Raw genomic sequence first — 20554 nt, forward strand, 5'->3', positions numbered from 1 at the left:
CTGTCCCCAAACAAATACTCAAATGCATTCTGAGGTCCCAAGGCTTCCCTTGCTGGAGAAGTCACAAGGTTCATTTGCCTAACCAGCCTATGGCTCCTGGACAGGGGAAGATACAAGACACCTCACCACAGTGCTCATCTGCGGCACCAGGCAAGAGGGTTGTAGCTCTTCCACACTGAGTGTGCCAGGCTTGCGCCCCACAGAGGGAAGAAAGGGAAGGGGGTGGGCTGAGGCTCTCAGCTAGAGGCGAGAAGGTTCCTTTAAACCAAAAAGGTTGTGGCTCTGCTCCAGCCCTGCTCCAGCAGGGAGGATAAGGCCTGGAGGAGTTGGGGTAATTCCTATGCTCCACAATAAAAAAGGTTTTTAAATATATTCATCAAAATAGTTTTCTTTTAAAAAGTCCCCACTGCCAAACAGCCCCACTGGCTAGCTCGCCATCATATCCCTCCCCTGCCCGACACAGCTGGAAGGGTCCTGAGTGGCCCAAGTGCCCCTGTGAGTCTTTCCACCCAGGAGTCTTGAAGGGCAGGAAGGAGTGTGCCCTGAGGTCCATGGTGGGTGGATGCTCTTCTGACTGATTATTCGAGGCCCAGGATGTAGTTGATGCCTTGTACCAGGCCAATGATGACAGGCTGCCAGGCTACCAAGTATCGAAGCCAATCCAGCAGTTGACCATACATGACGTGGGGCCTCTCCCAGCTGCCAGTGTGTTAAAGGAAAGGGGCGGTGCATAGAGCTGCTAAGAATGGGTAGGGGATGGGTCAGAGGGTTTGCCCATGTCCTCCCTGGGACTGCCAACACTTTCCAGCTGCTCCATAGAACCAGCCTTCAAGGAAAGGCAGCTGTTTTCTAGAAAGCCCCACCAGTCTCTCCATGTTGGAACTAAAGGCTAAAGCCAGAGAATGGGGGAAGGAAGGCAGAAGGGACCAGTGTAGAAGACGGGGATGGAGAGGTGAAACTAAGCTCTCCATGACTGACCGACATGGAGAGAGGGTCATCCATGTAACATATCTCAGATGGAACAGGCAGTATGAGAACACAGCCTGAGACTGCTGCAAATATACCTGTGACAATGGCTACAGGAGAGCGGAGTTAAATAAGGTAACCCTCCAGGTTCTGGTAATGTCCAACATGAAACGCTTTCTAGGTCAAGGAAAGGTTGAGTCTAGGCACAGAGGCAGAAGGGAACAAGAGCTAGCTGCAGTAGATAACCCCTGGGAGGGGCCCCAAGGAATCCCTACCCAGAGGCACTAAGCACTAGGCCCTACTGAGGCCAAATGGCTCTGGAAATGAATTCCCTTCCTTGTGCTTTACAACTAAATGCTCGGGCAAGACACCTGGAAAGAGAGCCTGGGATTCCAGGTTAGGAGAAAGCACAGGCTGAATTCCTGAGACTGGGGGGAAACCTCTGGGAAAGGCATCAGAAAGCAGCCTGGCCTAGTTGCTGAGAACTGAGGGAAGTCCCAACCATCAGCTTGGCCATGAAGTTACTTAATTGTTCTTCAACTAGTCCCTGCAAGAATGAGCAAGGAACCTGAAAGGGCCTGTCTCCTGTTCAGGGACTGTGTAAATGTACTGGGGATGCAGTGGCTCCCACAGAGCCCAGCTGGTGTCCAGGGGACAGAGAAAATGGGCAGCTAGGAGGCAAAGGGAGAAAGCTGGGTCTCTGGATCCCAGGGAAAGAGAAAGGCAGGCAGAGAAGTGGCTGTGAGGGGAATGAGGAGGGTGAAGGTACAGAATGAGGAGGGAAGGTTAGCAGTAAGGAAGTGGATGGGGGCAGGGGGTCCCTCAGCCACCCCTGCACCTACAGACCCTGCACAGGCACAGAGCTAGTCTCCAGCCCTGCATGTCATATGTAACCCTGAAGAAGTTATTCAATATCTCAACTGTTTTCACCTGCAAATTGAGACTATTACCAGGTCGTTAAGTTGCTAGAGAATCAACTGAGATGAATATGAGTAGAGCACTTAACCCAGCACCAGGAACACAGTAAGCAAGCAGGAAGTGGCAGCTGCTATGACTACCAACTGCAACTTAGCCTTCAGGGTTTTAGAACTATGAAGAGAAGCCGAGGCATCAGTCCTGCCCCCGTTCTACCCCCAACTTCCTTAGACCTGAAGCCAAATAGAATGGTGGACATATACCAGATTGGGGGCAGGAGGAAAGGCCCTAGGACTCAAATGCAGGGTCACATTGGCCAGTGCTTTCTTCCCACTGCCCACTCCCAAAAAGAATCCAAACAAAGGATACGGGTTACTGAACATCCTCTTGAGGTCTACCTTCTCTTTGCAGTAGGGACACGTCTGCTTCTTTCCCACAATGCACCAGCCGCGGATGCAGAACTCGTGGAATCTAGGCACCACTGGTCAAGGGAAATACTGGTGGGCAGCCAGCATGGCACCCAGCTCAGCCAGTCTTCAAGGTGCCCATACACTAGCTCTGGAGAAAGGCTCAAAGCCTGGCTTCACCTCTTATATGCTGTATGCTGTATAATCTCGGGCAAGTCCCTTCTCTCTGAAACTATTTGCTCATATGTGAGTGAGAATAATCATCTCTACCTTACAGGGTTGTTAGGGGGCAAAATGGGAATTGGGTACATGACAAATCTTAGAAGCATTATTCAGGGAGATCTGATTCTGAAACTAAGGGATCCAGTTAGCAGATGCTCCTCCCCTGTGACCCACCCAATCTTGGGGCAGCTGGGGCAGCGTCAGGCTCCTTTCTGACCCACCAGGCTAAGAACACCGTTTACATAAGAGTGGCTCCTATCTGTGGGAAAGAGTGAGCAAGACTGCAGTTTCCACTCCTGGGTGTCTGCTTCTCTAACAGGGAATATCACTCGAATGTCTGCAGCTCTTGTGACTTTACTACACTCCAAGGTTGGGGCAGCACACCCCCTTCCCTCCCTGACTGCAGTGTGCATGTGACCCAGGAGCTCCAGGCGGATACACATGATTGCAAGACAGCCTGTATGTGTTCTCGATGATGCCCTCTTCACTGACATCCACAAAGATCTGTTGCCCACACACGGCGCACATGCTGTCCGAGAGGTGTTTGGTAGGCATGCCCGACTCGCTGTAGAACTGGAAGAGAAGAGCACAACAAAAGACAGGAAAGGTGTGAGAATCAGTCCAAGTGGGAAGCTACCACAAAGGCCTTAGGTCTTCTGGAGAAAAGGCAAAGTGGCAAGGGGAGGTCACAGAGCTAGAAAACACCCTTTATACACTAAATTGACCTCATTCTTGCTGGGCAAATGGGGAGAAAGGGACAAACCAGAGATGGGTCAGAAAGTCAGATCTAATAGGACCTGAAGACTGGGCTGGGTCAGCATCAGGGACAGGAGAATGGGAGGAAGAAGGACTCAGGGCTGGTGACCAGGAGCTATGTCAGGTAAGCCCCTCTGTGGCCAGACTATGGTTCTATCAGACATAGACAACATCACTAAGACTCAAATGGAAATATCCAGAGCAACGATGTTTTGGTGATAAGGGCATTCTCAGACACTTGTGGCCACAGCATAAGAGGTTCAATCCTTTTGGACAGCATTTGGCATTATATTTCAAACTGTCACCCATTAATTTCATTTCAAGAAATTTAAAGAAATAAATACAAATGTCAAAAAGCTTCATGCAGCCCTGGACAGTGTGGTTCAGTTGGCAGAGCATCAACCCACGCACCAAGAGGTCACCGGTCTGATTCCTGGTCAGGGGACATGCCTGGGTTGTAGGCTCTACAGCAGACTGTTTCTCTCTCTCTCCTCCCTTCCTCTCTAAGTTAATAAAAAAATATTTTTATAAAGGGAAAAAAAGCTTCATACATACAGATATTCATTTAAGCATTATTTACAATTAAAGAAGCAAAGAGTTTTGTGATTCCTCTAAGAGTTAACCGAGAATCACCATATGAGCCCGGCCATTGTGGCTCAGTTGGTTGAGCATCATCCTGTGCACCAAGAGGTCTCAGGTTCAATTCCCGGTCAGGGTATAAGCCCAGGTTGTGGGCTCAGTCCCCAGTGGAATGTGTGCAGGAGGCAGCTGATCGATGTTTCTCTCTCATCAATGTTTCTGTCTCTCTCTCCCTCTCCCTTCCTCTCTCTCTTAACAAAATCAATAAAAACATATTTTTAAAAATTTTTAAAAAGAACCACCATATGACGCAGCAATTCCATTCTTAGGTACATAACTCCCAAAAATGAAAACAGACTAAACACACACTTGTGTGCTAAGGCTCATCACAGCACTATTCACAATAGCCAGAGATGGAAACAATCCATGTGTCCATCAACAGAAGGATGGATAAACAAATATGGTATAACCACACAATAAAATGATTTTCAGTCATTAAAATAATGTAGTTCTGATACATGCTACAACATGCACAAACTTTGAAAACATTATGCAAGGTGAAATAAGCAGACACAAAAAGACAAATATTACGTGCTCCATTTATATAAAATATCTAGCATTTATATAAAATAGAATAGCCCTGGCTGGTTTGGCTCAGCGGTTAGAGCATCAGCCGGCGGACCAGAAAGACCCGGGTTTGGTTCCCACTAAGGACATGTACTTCGGTTGCAGTTTGTCCCCGGCCCTATTTGGGGTCATGTGGGTGGCAACCACTTGATGTGTCTCTCTCGCATTGATGTTTCTCTATCTCTCTCTTCCTCCCTCCCTCCCACTCTATCTGAAAATAAATGCAAAAAAAAATGTCCTCGGGTGAAGATTAAAAAATATCTAGAACAGGCAAATTCATAAGGACCAAAAGTAGATTAGAGGTAGTCAGGGTTTAGGAGGAGGGAATGGGAAGTTCCTGATTATTGGGTAGTTTCCATTTGTGGTGATAAATTATTCTTGAAATACATAGTGGTGATAGTTACACAACACTGTGAATGTAATCAATGCATTAAATTGTACACTTAAAAATGGCTAAAGTGGCAAATATTACATATATTTTACCACAACAAAAAAAAATAGTTTTAAGATAAAAGCAAAGAAATGGAAATAATCATAAATGACTAATAACATAAGAACTCCTAAATAAATTATGACACTCACTCAAGGGAATAAAGAGGCAGCCGGTCAACTGAAGCCTGAGATACAACACTGTCAAAAGCAGGGCCCAGCCCTGGCCGATTTGGCTCAGCCATTAGAGCGTCGGCCTGCGGACCAGAGTCCCGGGTTCGGTTCCCACTAAGGGCACGTACCTTGGTTGCAGTTTATCCCCAGTCCCCGTTGGGGTCATGTGGGTAGCAACCACTCAATGTGTCTCTCTTACATCGATGTTTCTCTCTCTCTCTTTCCCATTCTCCCTCCCATTCTATCTGAAGATACATGCAAAAATGTCCTCGGGTGAGGATTAAAAAAAAAAGCAGGGCCCCAAACTGGAGGCTCAATATGACTGGACCATATGTAAAGACAAGCCCATATCTACACAAAGAAAAGAGATCAGAAGGAAATATATCAGAATGTTCACAACAAAGATGTTTTAGCAGTAGGATTATAGATGATTTTTCTTTTTGCCTACTTTTCTGTACTCAAATTTTCCTTAATAAACATATATTACTTTTAAATTAAAGATTATTTATTACCATGGTTAATTGCAACAGATAACCAACTCCAGGATCCAAAAAGAAATTCTAAATTTTTCATACTTTCCTTGTGGTTCATTGTTAAATAGCTATATGTCATTTCCTCCTCACCCGAAGGAAAAAAGACTTGAAATTTATTTATTGAAAATTTCTAAGACCTATAGTTTTTCTTTTGTTTTAAAAACTGTGATAAAACATAAAATTTATCATTTAAACTATTTTTAAAGGTACAATTCATTTTAAGTATATTTACATTGTTATATAACTAAATCTCCAGATCTTTACATCTCGCAAAAGTGTACAAAGCAGTTGCAAAAAGCCTTCTGCATTTATTATTACAATTTTACCTGTACCTGTAAGGTAGCTTTGGTGTATTTTCTTTCTTTCTTTTTTTTTTTTCCTTTATTGATTTCAGAGAGAGAGAGAGAAACATCAATGAGAGAGAACATCAACTGGCTGCCTCCCACATGCCCCCCACCAGGGACCTGGCCCACAACCTGGGCATGTGCCCTGACTGGGAATCGAACCAGCGACCTCCTGGTACATGGGTCAACGCTCAACCACTGAGCCACAACAGCCGGGCTGGTGTATTTTCTTAATTGAGTTTACTGGGTTTTTTTTTTCCTTTTGGTTCCAAGCAACTATCTTGTGAAAAAGCCAGAGCCCTGAAGCTGGCTGGGTGAGGACCAGCAGCGACCGAGGGGAGTACACAAGGCACTGGGACAGACAGCTGGGGAGGAAAAACCAAGATGTCCAGAAGACACAGCTATGCTGCCTGAACTTCAGCTGAAGCTGCAGGCTGCCCTCACTCCACGCTGCCCTTCCGAGGAATTGCCTCAGTCGGCCATCAGAGCTGCTATCTGATCCCAAGAATCCAGGAATATAGAGCTTTCTTCCTTCATCCCCTCCTCACCCTCTTACAAAACTGTGTGAAGTGGCTCAAACTGTGTGATAGTGAGCTCACTATCACAGAACACCAGATGCCCAGACTATCTGGCTCCTACTCAAGTCCTTCCCAAGAGGTTCCATCAATATTTGCTGAATGCTGCAGGAAGATCAGCTATTTAGCTCCCTAAGGGCCAATTATTCAAAAGGCCCTGATTTATCAAGAATTATAAAAGGCAGCGAAAAAGGTCGTCTGAGAAGACTTATTTGAGTAACTTGTGAGGGTGAGAGGTAAAGGGTGGGTGGGAGTAACAAGACGAAGAAAGGAAGAAGTGAAAAGTGGCACAGGGGCAGGCCCCTGCAGCTCGGTGCACTTGAGAAACTAAAAGGAACCTACAGTGGCTCAAGAGTTGTGAGGAAAGAAAGTAGTAAGACTTCATCAGCCATATGCAGCATTTTGGACTTGAAATGGCAAATTATCTAAGGGCTTTAAGTAAGGAATAACATAATTAGACTCAAATTTTTTAAAAGATCACTCTGTCTTCTGCATGAAAAATGAATTGGAGACCAAAGAGGATTTAGAGAGACCAACTAAGAGACAATTACAATTCTTTAAAAGCAATAGATGAGGAAGCCTATACTAAGGTTATGGCTTGGGCTAATCTGATGGCAGTAAAAATTGAGAGAAGTGGACAAACTGGTGATGCCAAATACAGTTGAATAATAAAGGTCTGGAGTTCAGAAAAGAGCTTTGGATTAGGAATCTGGAAGCCAAGAACAAAGAAAAGTGAAATATCCAGGTGAAGAGTAGAGACAGTTACTTAGATTTGAGCTCAGAGGAACAGTAACATTTAAGAGAAGGAAAAGTTAGCAGAGGAGACAAAGTATTAGCAACAAAAAGAAAACCAGGACTAGGTAATGTTGCTAACTGCAAAATGCTTCACATTAACCTATTTGTTCCTTACAATAATTCTATAAGCCTGGTAGTATTATTACAGCTAAGAAAACAGGATCAGAGAGGTAAAATAACTTGCTCAAGAGTACACATCTAGGCCTGTCCGGGTGGCTCAGCTGGTTGGAATATCGTCCAGTACACCAAAAGTTTGTGGGTTCAATTCCAGTGAGGACACCACATACCTAAGCTGCAGGTTCGATTCCCAGGCAGGACTGGTACAGGGGGGGGGGGGTCAATATCTCTCTCTCTCAACCTCCCTCACTCCCTCCCTTCCTCTCTCTCTAAAATCAGTAACAACATAATCTTGGGTGAGGATTTTAAATAATTAATTAATTTAAAAAAGAGAGAGAGAGACTTCCAGTCAAGATGGCAACGTAGGTAACTGCAGTACTCACCTCCTCCCACAAGCACATTAAAATTACAACTAAACTACCGAACTGTCATTCAGAACCACCTGAAACTGAACTGAATGAAAGTCCTACAAGTATGAAATTAAAGAAGCCACATTGAGACTGGTAGGAGAGGCAGAGGCGTGGCCAGGCTGGTCCCACACCCACGTGTGGCAGATAAAAATCAGGAGGGACACCTCGGCTACGAAGGTCCTCCCTGAGAAGTGAGGTTTCCCAGCCCCACAACAGGCACCCAGCTCAGGGTTCCAGTGCCAGGAAGAGAAGTCCCCATAACTTCTGGCTGGAAAAACCAGCTGGAACTGAGGCTGAGGGAAGCTGAGGCTTCTAGAGTCCCAGGCAGTTCCTCTTAAAGGGCCCGAGCACAGACTTACTCAGATTCGCTCCTTCTGGGTTCCAGCAGGGGCAGGCAGCTTGAAAGGTACCAGAAACATATGGTGAAGAACTGAGTTGTTCTTCAACTCATCAGGGTGAGAGCTGGTGGGGCAGCTTTCTCTAGGAAAGAGGTCCTGTCAGCCGCCATATCTAGGATGGCAGCAACCTGGCTCACACTGTTTGCTCTGCCCTGGTGATTCCCTGAGGCCCTGCCCCACCCAAGCTGTTTCCAGTGGCTTTACCATAGGAATGGCCTGTCTGGGATCATACTTCAGATTTTCCTAAAATCTCTCAAACAAGGAGCATCTGACTTCAGCAAGCCCTATACCTCTTGGGCCGGCACTAGCAGCAGCCAGCCTTGGTTCACAGCTTGGTCTCTGCTGGGCACCTCTAAGCCCAGCACAAGAAGCAGCCACCTTCGGATTGCTTTGTAGTTTGTGCCTGGTGGCCCAGAATAGAACACAAGCAGTGGCTGCCCTTGACCTGTGCCTCCCAGGAGGCTCCAGAGAGCCAGCACACCCAGTGGGCAGCTTCACACCATGTCAAAGCACCATGACCCCGCCATCTCCACAAGTGACACTCTTAAGGGATGGACTCAGTGGGTACCAGAACCCTGCTGAAGTAAGTCTTGCTGTGTGTGGTGGGAACCTGCACAGCTGATCCTCCAAGGTGGTCAGAGGTCAGAGGTCAGTGGGCACAGCCAGTCCTTGCAGCTGATCAGCCTGAGTAAATCCCTCCCACTGACATACCAACAGCAATCAAGACTCAATTACAACAGAAGGGTGTACGGTCCACATGGGGGGTGCACCTCAATGCCCAGATGGAGTGGTCAGGGACATTGTGCCACTGGACCCTATTGGAGACCTACTACAATAAACTACCCTACCAAACCTAGGAGTTTAGGTTTATCTAATACAACTTTATCTAATACACAGAAACAAACACAGGGAGGTAGCCAAAACAAGGAGACAAGGAAACATGCCCCAAATGAAAGAACAGAACAAAACTCCAGGAAAAGAACTAAACAAAATGGAGATGAGCATTCTAACAGATGCAGAGTTCAAAACACTGGTTATAAGGATGCTCAAGGAATCTAGTGAGGACCTCAAGAGCATAATAATTTTTTTTTTTAATCCTCACCCAAGGATATTTTTCCATTTATTTTCAGACAGAGTGAGAGGGAGAGATAGCGAGAAAGAGAGAAACACTGATGTAAAAGAGACACATCATTTGGTTGCCTCCCGCAACCAAGGTACATGCCCTTGACCGGAATCAAACCCGCGACTCTTTGGTCTGTAGGCTGATGCTCTAACCGCTGAGTCAAACCAGAGAGGGCTCAAGAGCATAATAAAGATCCTTCAGAAATGAAGGATGCATAGTCAGAAATGAAGGAAGCACTAACTGAAATGATTAATTTACAGGCTATTAACAGCAGAGCAGGTGAGGCAGAAAATCAAACCATTGATTTGGAACATAAGGAAGCAAAACATACCCAATCAGAACAGCAAAAAGAAAAAAGAATAAAACAAAATGAGGATAGTGTAAAGAGCCTCTGGGAAAACTTCAAACGTGCCAACATTCGCATCATGAGGGTGCCAGAAGGAGAAGAGGAGCAAGACATTGAATACCTATTTGAAAAAATGATGACAGAAAATTTCCCTAACTTGGTGAAGGAAACAGACATACAAGTTCAGGAAGCACAGAGAGTCCCAAAGAAGTCCACACCAAGATACATCTAATTAAAAATGCAAAAGGTTAAAGACAAAGAAAGAATCTTAAAAGCAGCAGGAGAAAAGCAACTAGAGCTCCCATAAGACTGTCAGTTGATTTCTCAAAAGAAACTTTGCAGGCCAGAAGGGAGTGGCAAGAAATATTCAAAGTGATGAAAAGCAAGGACCTACAACCAAGATTACTCTATCCTGCAAAGCTGTCATTTAGAATTGATGGACATATAAAGAGCTTCCCAAACAAGAAGAAGCTAAAGAAGTTCATCATCACCAAACCAGTATTGTATGAAATGTTGAAGGGTCTTCTAGAAAAAGATAAAAAATCTGAACAATAAAATGGCAATAAATATATATTTATCAACAATTGAATCTACAAACAAAATGAACAAGAACAGAAAAAGACTCAGACACAGAAAACTTTTTGACGGTTGCCTGATGGAAGGGGGTTGAGGAAATGGTGAAAAAGGTGAAGGAATTATTAGTAAATACAAATTGGTTGCTAGACCGACAAACCTCAGAAGGAAGGGCAGTGCAGGAAGAGAAAAACCAAAAAACTTATATGCATATTTGCATAATGAATGGACACAGGCAATTTGGGGAGGGGGAGTGAGGAGAGGGGAAACAATAAAGATAAGTTAAAAGAAGAGAGAGAGTACACAGCTAATTAAAAGTGGATTCGAATTTGAAACCAGGTCTGTCTGACTCTAACCCCCTAGTTCTTTCCACTACTTTAAGCCAGACGAAGGGGCAGCTAGTCCTGTACTGATGTCATCTGGGCCACTGATGATCCAAGAAATAACTCTGGGACACTGGAACTTGCTCAGAAGATAGAAAGTGTGAGGTAGAGCCCTGGCCAGGTGGTTCAGTTGGCTGGAGCGTCATCCTGTACACCAAAAGGTTGCAAGCTCGATCTTCGGTTGGGGCATGTACGGGAGACAACCGATCGATGTTCCTCTCTTTCTCTCTTTCTCTCCCTCCCTCACTCCCTCTCTAAAATGAGTAACAACATATCCTTGGGTGAAGATTAAAAAAAAAAGCATGAGGTAGACTCAATGTAGCATGAACAGTGTACGTTACTGCCCTGTCTGGAAGAAGCCCCAGAAAAATAAGCTTATTTCACAATCCTCCATGCCCCATTCCACCCCAACATGACTTCTGGGTATGAATGGAAACTATGCTGATTGACTGTCACAAGCTTATGACCTCATAGTGACCAGATGGGAAGAAACAAACATCCAAGGTTTCCTAGACTCATCATATGAAGAGAATTACTTTAGTTCATATTACAAATTTCTCCAAGTGAGACAAATCAGAGAGCTGTTCTACACTAAACAGAACAGTGTAAAGAAATTGAAAATGTTTGTTAATATACTTACAAAAACCCCTGGTTTCATTTCTAAGAACCCTGACATTCATAAATCATTTTAGGTTAGACCACTCTCACAGGGGAACCAAGTGATGACTAAGACCTAGTTCCTGGCATCCTAAGCAGAACAGCTCCAACATCAACTATGACTCTCTGGGATAGGAGCCACAAGCACAGAATGTACAAAAGACTATGAAAAATGAACAGGACTGAAAATGTGGTATATACATACAGTGGAATATTATTCACTTACAAAAGAAAGGAAATTGTGATACATACTACAACATGAGTGAACCTTGAGGACATTATGCTTAAGTGAAATAAGCCAGTCACAAAAGTCAAATATTGCATGAGTCCACTTGTATGAGGTACCTAGAGTGGTCAAATTCAAAGACAGAAAGTAGAATGGTGGCTACCTGGGGCGGGGGGGGGGTGTGTGTGTGAATAACTGAGCTACTATTTAATGGGTATGGAACTTCAGTTTTGCAAAATGAAGAGAAGAGTTTTATGGATAGACAGTAGTAATGGTTGCAGAATAATATAAGTGTACTTAATGCCACTGAATTAGACACTTAAAAATGATTAAGATAGTAAATTTTATGTTGCGTGTACTTTTAATGCTTACCTGAGGACATGTTTTTATTGGTTAGAGAGAGAGGAAGGGGGAGAGAAAGAGAAACACTGATGTGAGAGAGAAACATTGATCAGTTGCTTCCCATACATGCCCTGACTGGGGATTGAACTGGCAACCCTTTGGTGCATGGGACAATGCTCCAAACAACTGAGTCACCTGGCCAGGGCAATGTTATGTGTATTTTACCACAATTTAAAAAAATGACTAGTGCTGCTCCTGGAAGTGGGTGATAGTGGTGCTACTAAAGACTGTACTTGGTCATACTTGGTACATTGTAGATGGTTGATATATAATTGTTGCCTGAACAAATGAATGAGTTGGCCAATGAATGCATGGAAGGCTGAAGTTTCCGGGCTTCCTCAAATTGCCTTCCCCAAAGTACTGACCAGATTCTGGTTTTAAGGTCAGGGGTATCCTTGAAATTCAGGTTGCCTTGGTTCAGAGGCCCAGAGCACACCAAGGCCCACTGGACCAAAGACAGGAAGAAATAAGAAAGTCCTGAAATCTACAAGGAACTGTAGACAGTGCAATCTATCCCTTTAGTCCATGTTGAAGTCCCTTCTCCCATATCCTTGCCTGGTCTGATCTGTTGGTATCCCAGGCCCTAGAAGAAAGCCTGTCACTAAGTCTCAGCAATATTTGCTAGGGAAACAATGAATGAACTCCTGGTGTGTCTCACCCAGTACTAACAAAACCCTTTCTATGATCAACTAGTCTTCCTATGACCCACTCCCTGCTCTGAGACGGGAACCTGGGGAAACAGTAGACTGTCTATAGTTAAGGTCAGCAAGGTTACATTCTGTTGGACAGGGGTTGGGCAGAGTGACTCCTCTAAAAGGGATAGCCATTTTCAATGTCAATTGGCTAGGGAAGAGGCAAATCCTCATATAAGATACTAGGATTCAGAAGGCTGGCCTGAGAGATAGAGGAGGGTATGGCATATTTTTGTCAGGAACACAGGCTCTAGGTCTAGACATTTGAAAATAGTTGGCTAGATGTGGTCGGTATCAAAATGGCACTGGTTACACAGAGGTAGGCTGAGAGTTGGAAAAGGTAGGGTCTGGAAACCCTGGGAAGCAGAGAGCCTGGTAAGTCAGAGTAACCTTAGTCAAGTACCCTTGGTTTATTTTCCTGCTATCATCCTCAACCTTTTAATAAAGTCCTATGTGACTGTTTGATCCTTCTGTTCTTGTGCTAAGAGGTACAGGAAAGTATGTGGGCTTATATATGGGCCAGGCATGGATAGTAAGATCCCATTAAGCAGTGGTTTTCAACCTTCCTAATGTCGCGACCCTTTAATACAGTTCTCATGTTGTGGTGACCCCCAACCATAAAATTATTTTCGTTGCTACTTCATAACTAATTTTGCTACTGTTATGAATCACCACTGGATGTTTTCTGATGGTCTTAGGTGACCCCTGTGAAAGGGTCGTTCGACCCCCAAAAGGGGTCACAATCCACAGGTTGAGAACCTGGTATTTGAGGCATCCTCTACCCTAATAAGAAATTCTCCCACCAGGTCTCTTGATAAAGTTGGAACTTATCATAATTGGGGAATTATCTTACTAGGAATTATCATTTGTAATCACTGGCGCATCCAATAAGTCTTCCCAAGAACATGGAAAGAGGCCCAGCTCAAATCCTGTTTTGGAGAGGCAAACGTAATGATTCCATTCCCTAGAGAAGAAACTATCTGTGGATCAATTCTGAGCTCAGCCGCATTTGGTTACCAGTGACCCACCTGAGGGAATTAAGGCTATACTTAAATTGGCAGCTGATAATAGCCTTGAGATAAAGTTGGCAACCTGGGAAAATCAGAGAATTGGTCCTGTAAAAACAGAATGAGAAGAAAAAGAAATCACTAGAGAGTAAAGGAAAGGATACTGGCAAGAGTCACTTTGAAAAGCTGGCTATGCCATAGAAGCAGTCTTAGAAACAGCTGTTGTTGAAAGTGAAGTTAATAATTATATAGAGTCTAAAAATCTCTTCTGGGAAGTAAACTAGCTACAGGAAAACCTGAAGCCTACACAAATATGTATGAGATAGCAAAATGCAGCTAAAACATAAGACAGTTATTCAAAAAAGAACCAAATAAGCTGTCTATAAAGTGGCCCAATATACTGTTTTCACTTTGACCCATTATAGGAAAAATAAACAGGCCCATAACACTGAGAAACAAAGTCCCAGATCTAAAACTATACTTGATTAAAGGTATCCAAGGTGATGCTTGAGTATTATTTAACCTAAATTGCCCTAAGCCTCCTGGCCTGAGACACAAATGAGATGGCAGTAGCATGGACATACAAGTTAACAAAGCAAACAGTCTCCCACCTGCAAAACTGCCTCAAACCCTTCCAGAGTTCCTGAGGCGCCTCACAAAAAGTCAGTGCCCATCCTTTCCTGTTCTTATCACTTGGTCTCCACCGATATCTACTGCCTAAAAACTAGAACTGGTATCTGGATGCTCCAAGAGAACCTACTTTCCTGATGTTTTCCCAGGGTTTCACTCCAAGCTGCCAAGAACTTCTTCTGAATGCCTTTCAGTCCCCCTTCATCAGACAGAGCCACGTGTATTTCAGCACAGAAATGGAGAAATGTCCACTAAATTTTGAAATATTCTTCCTTGGGGTAGGGTCTAATGGGATGACACTGAGATGGGGAACACTTCTGTGTCATTTACATAATTAAGAGAATGTAAACAACAAAACAAAGACATTTCCATTATGAAAAAAAATAGGGAGACTGACTTGGGTTTCTCAGACTGGCTGTTACTTTACCCATATTTTAAGCTTGGAGAATTTCTCCATGGTCTCCACTCTCTTGTCCTCTTACAGCATTTCCTATCTCACTAAAGTGTACATCATTCAAGGAGTTGCTTGAGTTAGAAATCTCAGCTTTTTTTTTATTAAAATTTTTTTTTTCCCTTTATTGACCTTAAAAAGAGAGAAAGTGAGAGGGAAAGATCGATAATATCTATTGGCCGTCTCCTACGTGCTCCCCACCAGGGATCTGGCCCACAACCTAGGCATGTGTCCCGACCGGGAACAGAACCATAACCTGATACAGGGGTCGACGCTGCTCAACCACTGAGCCACGTCGGTCGGACAGAAATCTGTTTTAATACCTACTTTTCCTTCATATTTTTTTCCTTCAGGCTCCAGAACCAATCTATGTCCAAGTCCTATCAAACTTACCTCCAAAATACTTCTCAAATAGTGTTCTTCTCTCCCTTTCCACCATGTCCACCCCAATCCAAATTTCCTTCATCTTTCCCAGACTAGTGCAAATGTCTCTTAAATAGCCTTAAGTGGTCCACTCTACTTTGTAGACCCCTTTCCAAACTCTTCTCTACCCAGCAGCCAGTATGATCTTTACAAAATGTAAATCTTATGGTCTTTTCAAAATGTCATTTTCTATCACAGCCTTCCAGTCTTTTTAGTATAAAAATCACAATCTTTTGTTCATCCTATATGGCTTTTTCTAGTCTAGCCTCTGGCTATGTCTCCAGATATCTCTCTACATCCTCAGCTCAACAACCATATTAGCCTTAGTTCCTCAAAATGCCCACCCTTTCTCCCATCCCAAGAACTCTTCCAACATGCTATTTCCCCTTCACTTCCTACTCCATGTAGTTAACTCCTACTCATTGCTCAAGTCAGCTCAGTAGTCACTTCTCCAGGGAAGCTTTTTGAGACCTGAGACCAGGTCAAATGCCACTATTATATTTGTTCATTGCATCATAAACTTTTCCTTCATAATATTTATTAAAGTTGTAATGTTATATTTATTTTTCTGTTTATTACCTTAATACCCATCCCCGTCACTAGAGAGTAAGCTCTATTTAGGCAAGGACCACATCTGTGTCTGTACACTTTGTAATCCCAGCATATACAGTGCTCAGGCACACAGGCATTACATAAATTCTTGTTGAACGGATGTTAGCTTCCTGCAGGGTAAAGTGTTTTTTTTCATTTTAAAGTAAAAATTCCAGAGTACATCTGATATCTGACTTTCCAAATTTTAAGGAAGAAATCTCCATATATACCACCCACATCTTGAAGGATTTTATATGGCTCCTCTCTTCTGTCAAACAAGTGATGCTATCCTGAACTCTTTGAAGATGGCAGGAAGCAGTATTAAGAGCCCAGGTGAACTCACCCCTATGGTAGACGCCATGTAGTCTGCACACATTTCTGCAAAGTCCCGCTCAAGGACACCATAGTAGAGGCCATAGAAGAGGAGAGAAATGCCAAAGTCCATGGCATCTTCTGGTTTGATCCTGTAAAGGAAGCAGCATGGCCTGCCCTGAGACACAACTGTGTTGTATTACTACTCTGGGACACAGAAGGTGGTGCCTAAAGATTGAAGATTCAAGGGCTAGAGCAAGTGTTGGCAAACTAAGACCAAATTTGGCCCGCTGCCTGTTTTTAGTGTCTGTGGGCATCACTTCAAGGGGCTATTGTGAGCCACAAAGACAAAGCCAGGGTATCCCCTTTCTGCCCCACTTTCCCACCATGTTCCCAGTGCCTGCCTCCTCCAACTGGCAACTATGCGTTGCAGCTGCCTAGGCCCTGCTCTGGTTGGCACCTAACATCCTGGGGACTCTACTGGTGTCTCTGGAGCAGAGTGTGACAATGATCCCAGTGGTCACATACCCCCTTTCAGGCCCCTGTTTCTGAGAATGTCTTGTCTGATGGCAAGTGGGCACAAAGTATGCCACCATCTGAGACAGCCTACTCAGGCAAACAGGGCAGGGCAAGGAAGGATGTTTCTCTCTTGTTATATAAGTACCTATATCATATCCTAGATTTCACCTTTAATCCCACAAAGCCTAAAATATTTATTCTTTAACCCTTTACAGAAAAAGTTTGCCAACCACAGTTTACAGAAAAAAAAAGTTAGACAGTTACAGTCCAGTTACCACAAAATTTTAAGTTGCATCTATACATATTCTGTATGTCATCAAGTTAAATTTTGGTCCATGTCTATTTACTAAGAAAAACAAAGTTCTTTTTTTTTTAATTGAATTTATTGGGGTGACAATGGTTAATAAAATTATATTAGTTTCAGATAAAAGGACAAAGTTCTTGCCTGTGTTATCAGGAGGTTTGTTTTAATAAGTCCAAGGACCAAAATCTGGAACCTGAGTCTATAAATGTTCATTTTAGAAAAGTACCTTTGATAAAATATTTGTGCTCTACCCAGTGTGGCTCAGTTGGTTGGAACATCATCCTGTGTACCAAAAGGTCACTGGTTCAATTCCCAGTCAGGGCACATACCCAGGTTGAGGTTTGATCCCCAATCAGGGTACATGTGGGGAGGCAACTGATTGATGTTTCCCTCTCCCATCAATGTCTCTCTCACTAAAAAAAAAATTTGTACCAGGAACTGTGCGTGTTCACTTAAAAGCTGTAAATGATATTTATCTTAGAAAGCTGAATTTGTTCATCAATCTTATAATATTTAACCTAACTTGATATCATGATCTTAACACCAATTAATCTGATCAGTAGCATAAAAATGGTCAAGATTCTGGTCTGGCTGGTGTGGCTCAGTGGTTGAGCATCGATCCATGTACCAAGAGGTCGCCAGTTCAACTCCCAGTCAGGGCACATGCCCAGGTTGTGAGCCAAATCCCCAGTGTGGGACATATAGGAGGCGGCCAATTGATGTTCTCTCTCATCGATGTTTCTCTCTTTTTCTCCCTCTTCCTTCCTCTCTAACATCAGTCAAGAAAATAAACAAACAAACAAACAAACAAATGGTCAAGATTCTCAATTCTGTTTTCCTCCATGTAGAGTTTATTCAAGTAAAAAGAAACTAATTATAGAATGAATGGCTTTAAAACTTAATGCAGAATCTTGATTTTTTACTCTTTTTTAAACCACACAGAACATACCTGTCTTGGTTTTCTTTTTAAATATGTTTTTATTGAGTTTTTTTAGAGACAGAAGAGAGAAATAGAAATATCAATGTGAGAGAGAAACATGAATCAGCTGCCTCCTGCACACCACCTACTAGGGATCAAGCCCAAAATCTGGGCATGTGCCCTGACTGGGAACCATACCGGGATTTCTCAGTCCATGGGACAATGCTCAATCCACTGAGCCACACTGGCCGGGTATCTTGGTTTTCTTTGTTGAGATATGTTAGACTCCATACTGATAAGTTCCTATAAACCTCTGTGGAATCTTGTTTACTCTTCCAGCTTTTTCTACGCCAAGAAAGAATTCCTGGCTGTTCTCTCACTATATAAAGTAGTGTACTAGGTTTAGGGAAGAGGCCAGTGGTCATGAATTTGAATCCTAAATCTCTTTAGCGTCAGTGCACTATCCCAGGCCCAGGATTCCTTGTGATCCACAGCCCTCATCACCTCAGCCAGGAAATCACATTTCCACCCTCTTCTGCCCTACTCACTGTACCCACCAGTCCCAAAGCCCATAATTTCTTGGCTTCTGCCTCAATTGAGATTTGGGGGACCTTTATGCTGATAACAGATCTTTTGTAAAGCATATGACAATATAAAGCAATAGCTAGACTCCTACTCCTAGTAATGTAACCTTAAGAAGCAACAGAGCAATGTTATCTATGATAACACTAAATAGAAAAACAACCTAAGTGACCAACAATGGAGTAAGAGTTAAATGTCCACAGGTTAACTTTCTAGAACTTTTCCTCAGAAATCTGGTAATGGTGGAATGTCAACTGTCACAAAGCAACGATGCTTACATGTTAACATGGCCTTGGATTAGTACACTGCGTATGGACTGAAAGATTGCTGAAATTGGATGTGTTCCTTGGATGAGGGGGGACTTCTGGGCCAGGTGGCTCCCATACCCATCCACGTGGTCTCATTCCCTCACATCTCAGCCCTGGGACTACTATGAGAACTTCTGCGGACACTGCCTACACTTTCCTGTCTTGTTTCCTTCTAGATGAATCTGTTGCCAGGTGTGGCCAACTGTAACCCATGAGTTCAAAGGTGTATTCTAAGGTCAGCAAACTTTTTCTGTAAAGGGCCCGACAGTAAATATTTTACTTTTGTGGCCCATATAGTCTCTGCCATGATTATTAAATTATGCTGTTTTACTGCAACACCAGCTATAGACAACATGTAAACAAATGTGTGTGATTATGTTTCAGTAAAATAGGTTTTATATTTTATAAAAACAGGAAATAGGCCAATTTGGCCCACAGGACATAGTTTGCCAACGCCTAGTCTCCTTGAACATAAGACCATTCAGGGAGAGTGGATGTTGCAATAAATATATGGACAAGAAAAATGATTCTATTAGGGTGATGGAGTTACTAGTGACTGGCTATAATCATTATTATTCTTACTTTTGTTATTATATTTTTCCACTAAAATATAAATTCTTGGAAACTATAATCAATGATTAGAAATTGTAACTGTGTTATCCAGACATTCCTTTCTCTTTGCCAGCACAATAGTGGAGGGCCCACCCTCCCATCTCCCATGGCTCAAGTCTCCTATCCTGGGTACCATGTTCCCCTGTTAATAACTAGGACTTGCCCCAGAAGAAAGATATATCCCACCAGCCTCTCCTCCCACAACACCGGGGGTGGGGTGGGGGTGGGGGCAAGGGATACTCACTTGAATAATAAGTTAAGACCAAAAAGGGTAAACATGACAGCCATGTAGCCAACGATGCCAGTGGCATAGCTGATTTTATAGATTAGCAGGAACCACTTATAAACCAACCTGGAGAAAGGAGAGAGAATTAATACAGCTGACACAGAAACTCTAGCCTAGAGGCCTCTGAACCACCATAATCCCTTCTTCTCACATTAACAGAGACATCAAGCTCTTTGTTTAAGACTTATTGAGAAACTTTAGCCCTGGCTGGATTGGCTCAGCGGTTAGAGCCTGCGGTCTGGAGAGACCCGGGTTCGGTTCCTGCTAAGGGCATGTACCTCAGTTGTAGTTTGTCCCCGGCCCTGGTTGGGTCGTGCGGGTGGCAACCACTTGATGTGTACCTTTCATGTCGATGTTTCTCTCTCTCTTCCTGTCTCTTCCTCCCATTCTATCTGAACAAAAAATGGAAAAATGTTCTCAGGTGAGGATTAAAAAAAAAGACTTACTGAGAAACTTCAGTTACTTTGCAAAGCTGGTCACTTCCTTAATTGCAATAACACCTCCATATACCAGGGAGCCAGTATTTTGTATCTTCCTGGTCTCAGACCAAGGGAAGAAAAGAGAGCCTTAAAAGGTTTCAGCCTCAAATAAAGAAAGAGCACAATGGACTTCAGACATCTCAAATTCAGATTAGTTGGATAAGAGAGTGAAAACTCGTAACTATAGCTATAGTCAGAAGGAAAAGGGGCAAGGCTAGTTATTGTCAAGAAAGAGAACTCAAGGGAAGATGAATACAAGGTAGAATTAACTACAGACTTTTATACCTGGGTATGGTTAATCTGAATACTGCTTTGCTTCTTTCTATCCACAGACAATAATGAAATGAATGATGTCTAATGACTTTGCTTCTGAAAATATTTTTTCCCAGAGTATAAGGGATAAGGAGGGAGGCACTCAAAGAATACCTCTGAATTGGATGTATGTGCATCATGGTGGTGGTAGGATGGAACAGGATTGTGCA

General features: G+C 43.4%; 1 protein-coding gene across 5 annotated transcripts in view; it reads right to left on the reverse strand.

The window, feature by feature from the left end:
- Positions 1 to 393: 393 nt before the first annotated feature.
- Positions 394 to 20554, reverse strand: part of RNF121 (ring finger protein 121) — a 113316-nt gene continuing 93155 nt past the window's right edge. For 4 of the 5 annotated variants that reach the window (XM_036258099.1, XM_036258097.1, XM_036258098.1 and 1 more), the window contains 5 exons: positions 19552 to 19659; positions 16095 to 16215; positions 2950 to 3083; positions 2251 to 2352; positions 396 to 699 (listed from right to left, as the gene is read on the reverse strand). In XM_036258099.1, the coding sequence (XP_036113992.1) occupies positions 579 to 699; positions 2251 to 2352; positions 2950 to 3083; positions 16095 to 16215; positions 19552 to 19659 (586 nt within the window). In that variant the 3' untranslated portion in view covers positions 396 to 578. Of the gene's footprint in view, positions 700 to 2250; positions 2353 to 2949; positions 3084 to 16094; positions 16216 to 19551; positions 19660 to 20554 lie in introns of all 5 variants that reach the window. The other variant, XM_036258096.1, reaches the window with a different exon arrangement.

Source organism: Molossus molossus, unplaced genomic scaffold (assembly GCF_014108415.1).
Source record: "Molossus molossus isolate mMolMol1 unplaced genomic scaffold, mMolMol1.p scaffold_m16_p_13, whole genome shotgun sequence".
In the NCBI taxonomy this organism is placed as follows: domain Eukaryota; kingdom Metazoa; phylum Chordata; class Mammalia; order Chiroptera; family Molossidae; genus Molossus; species Molossus molossus.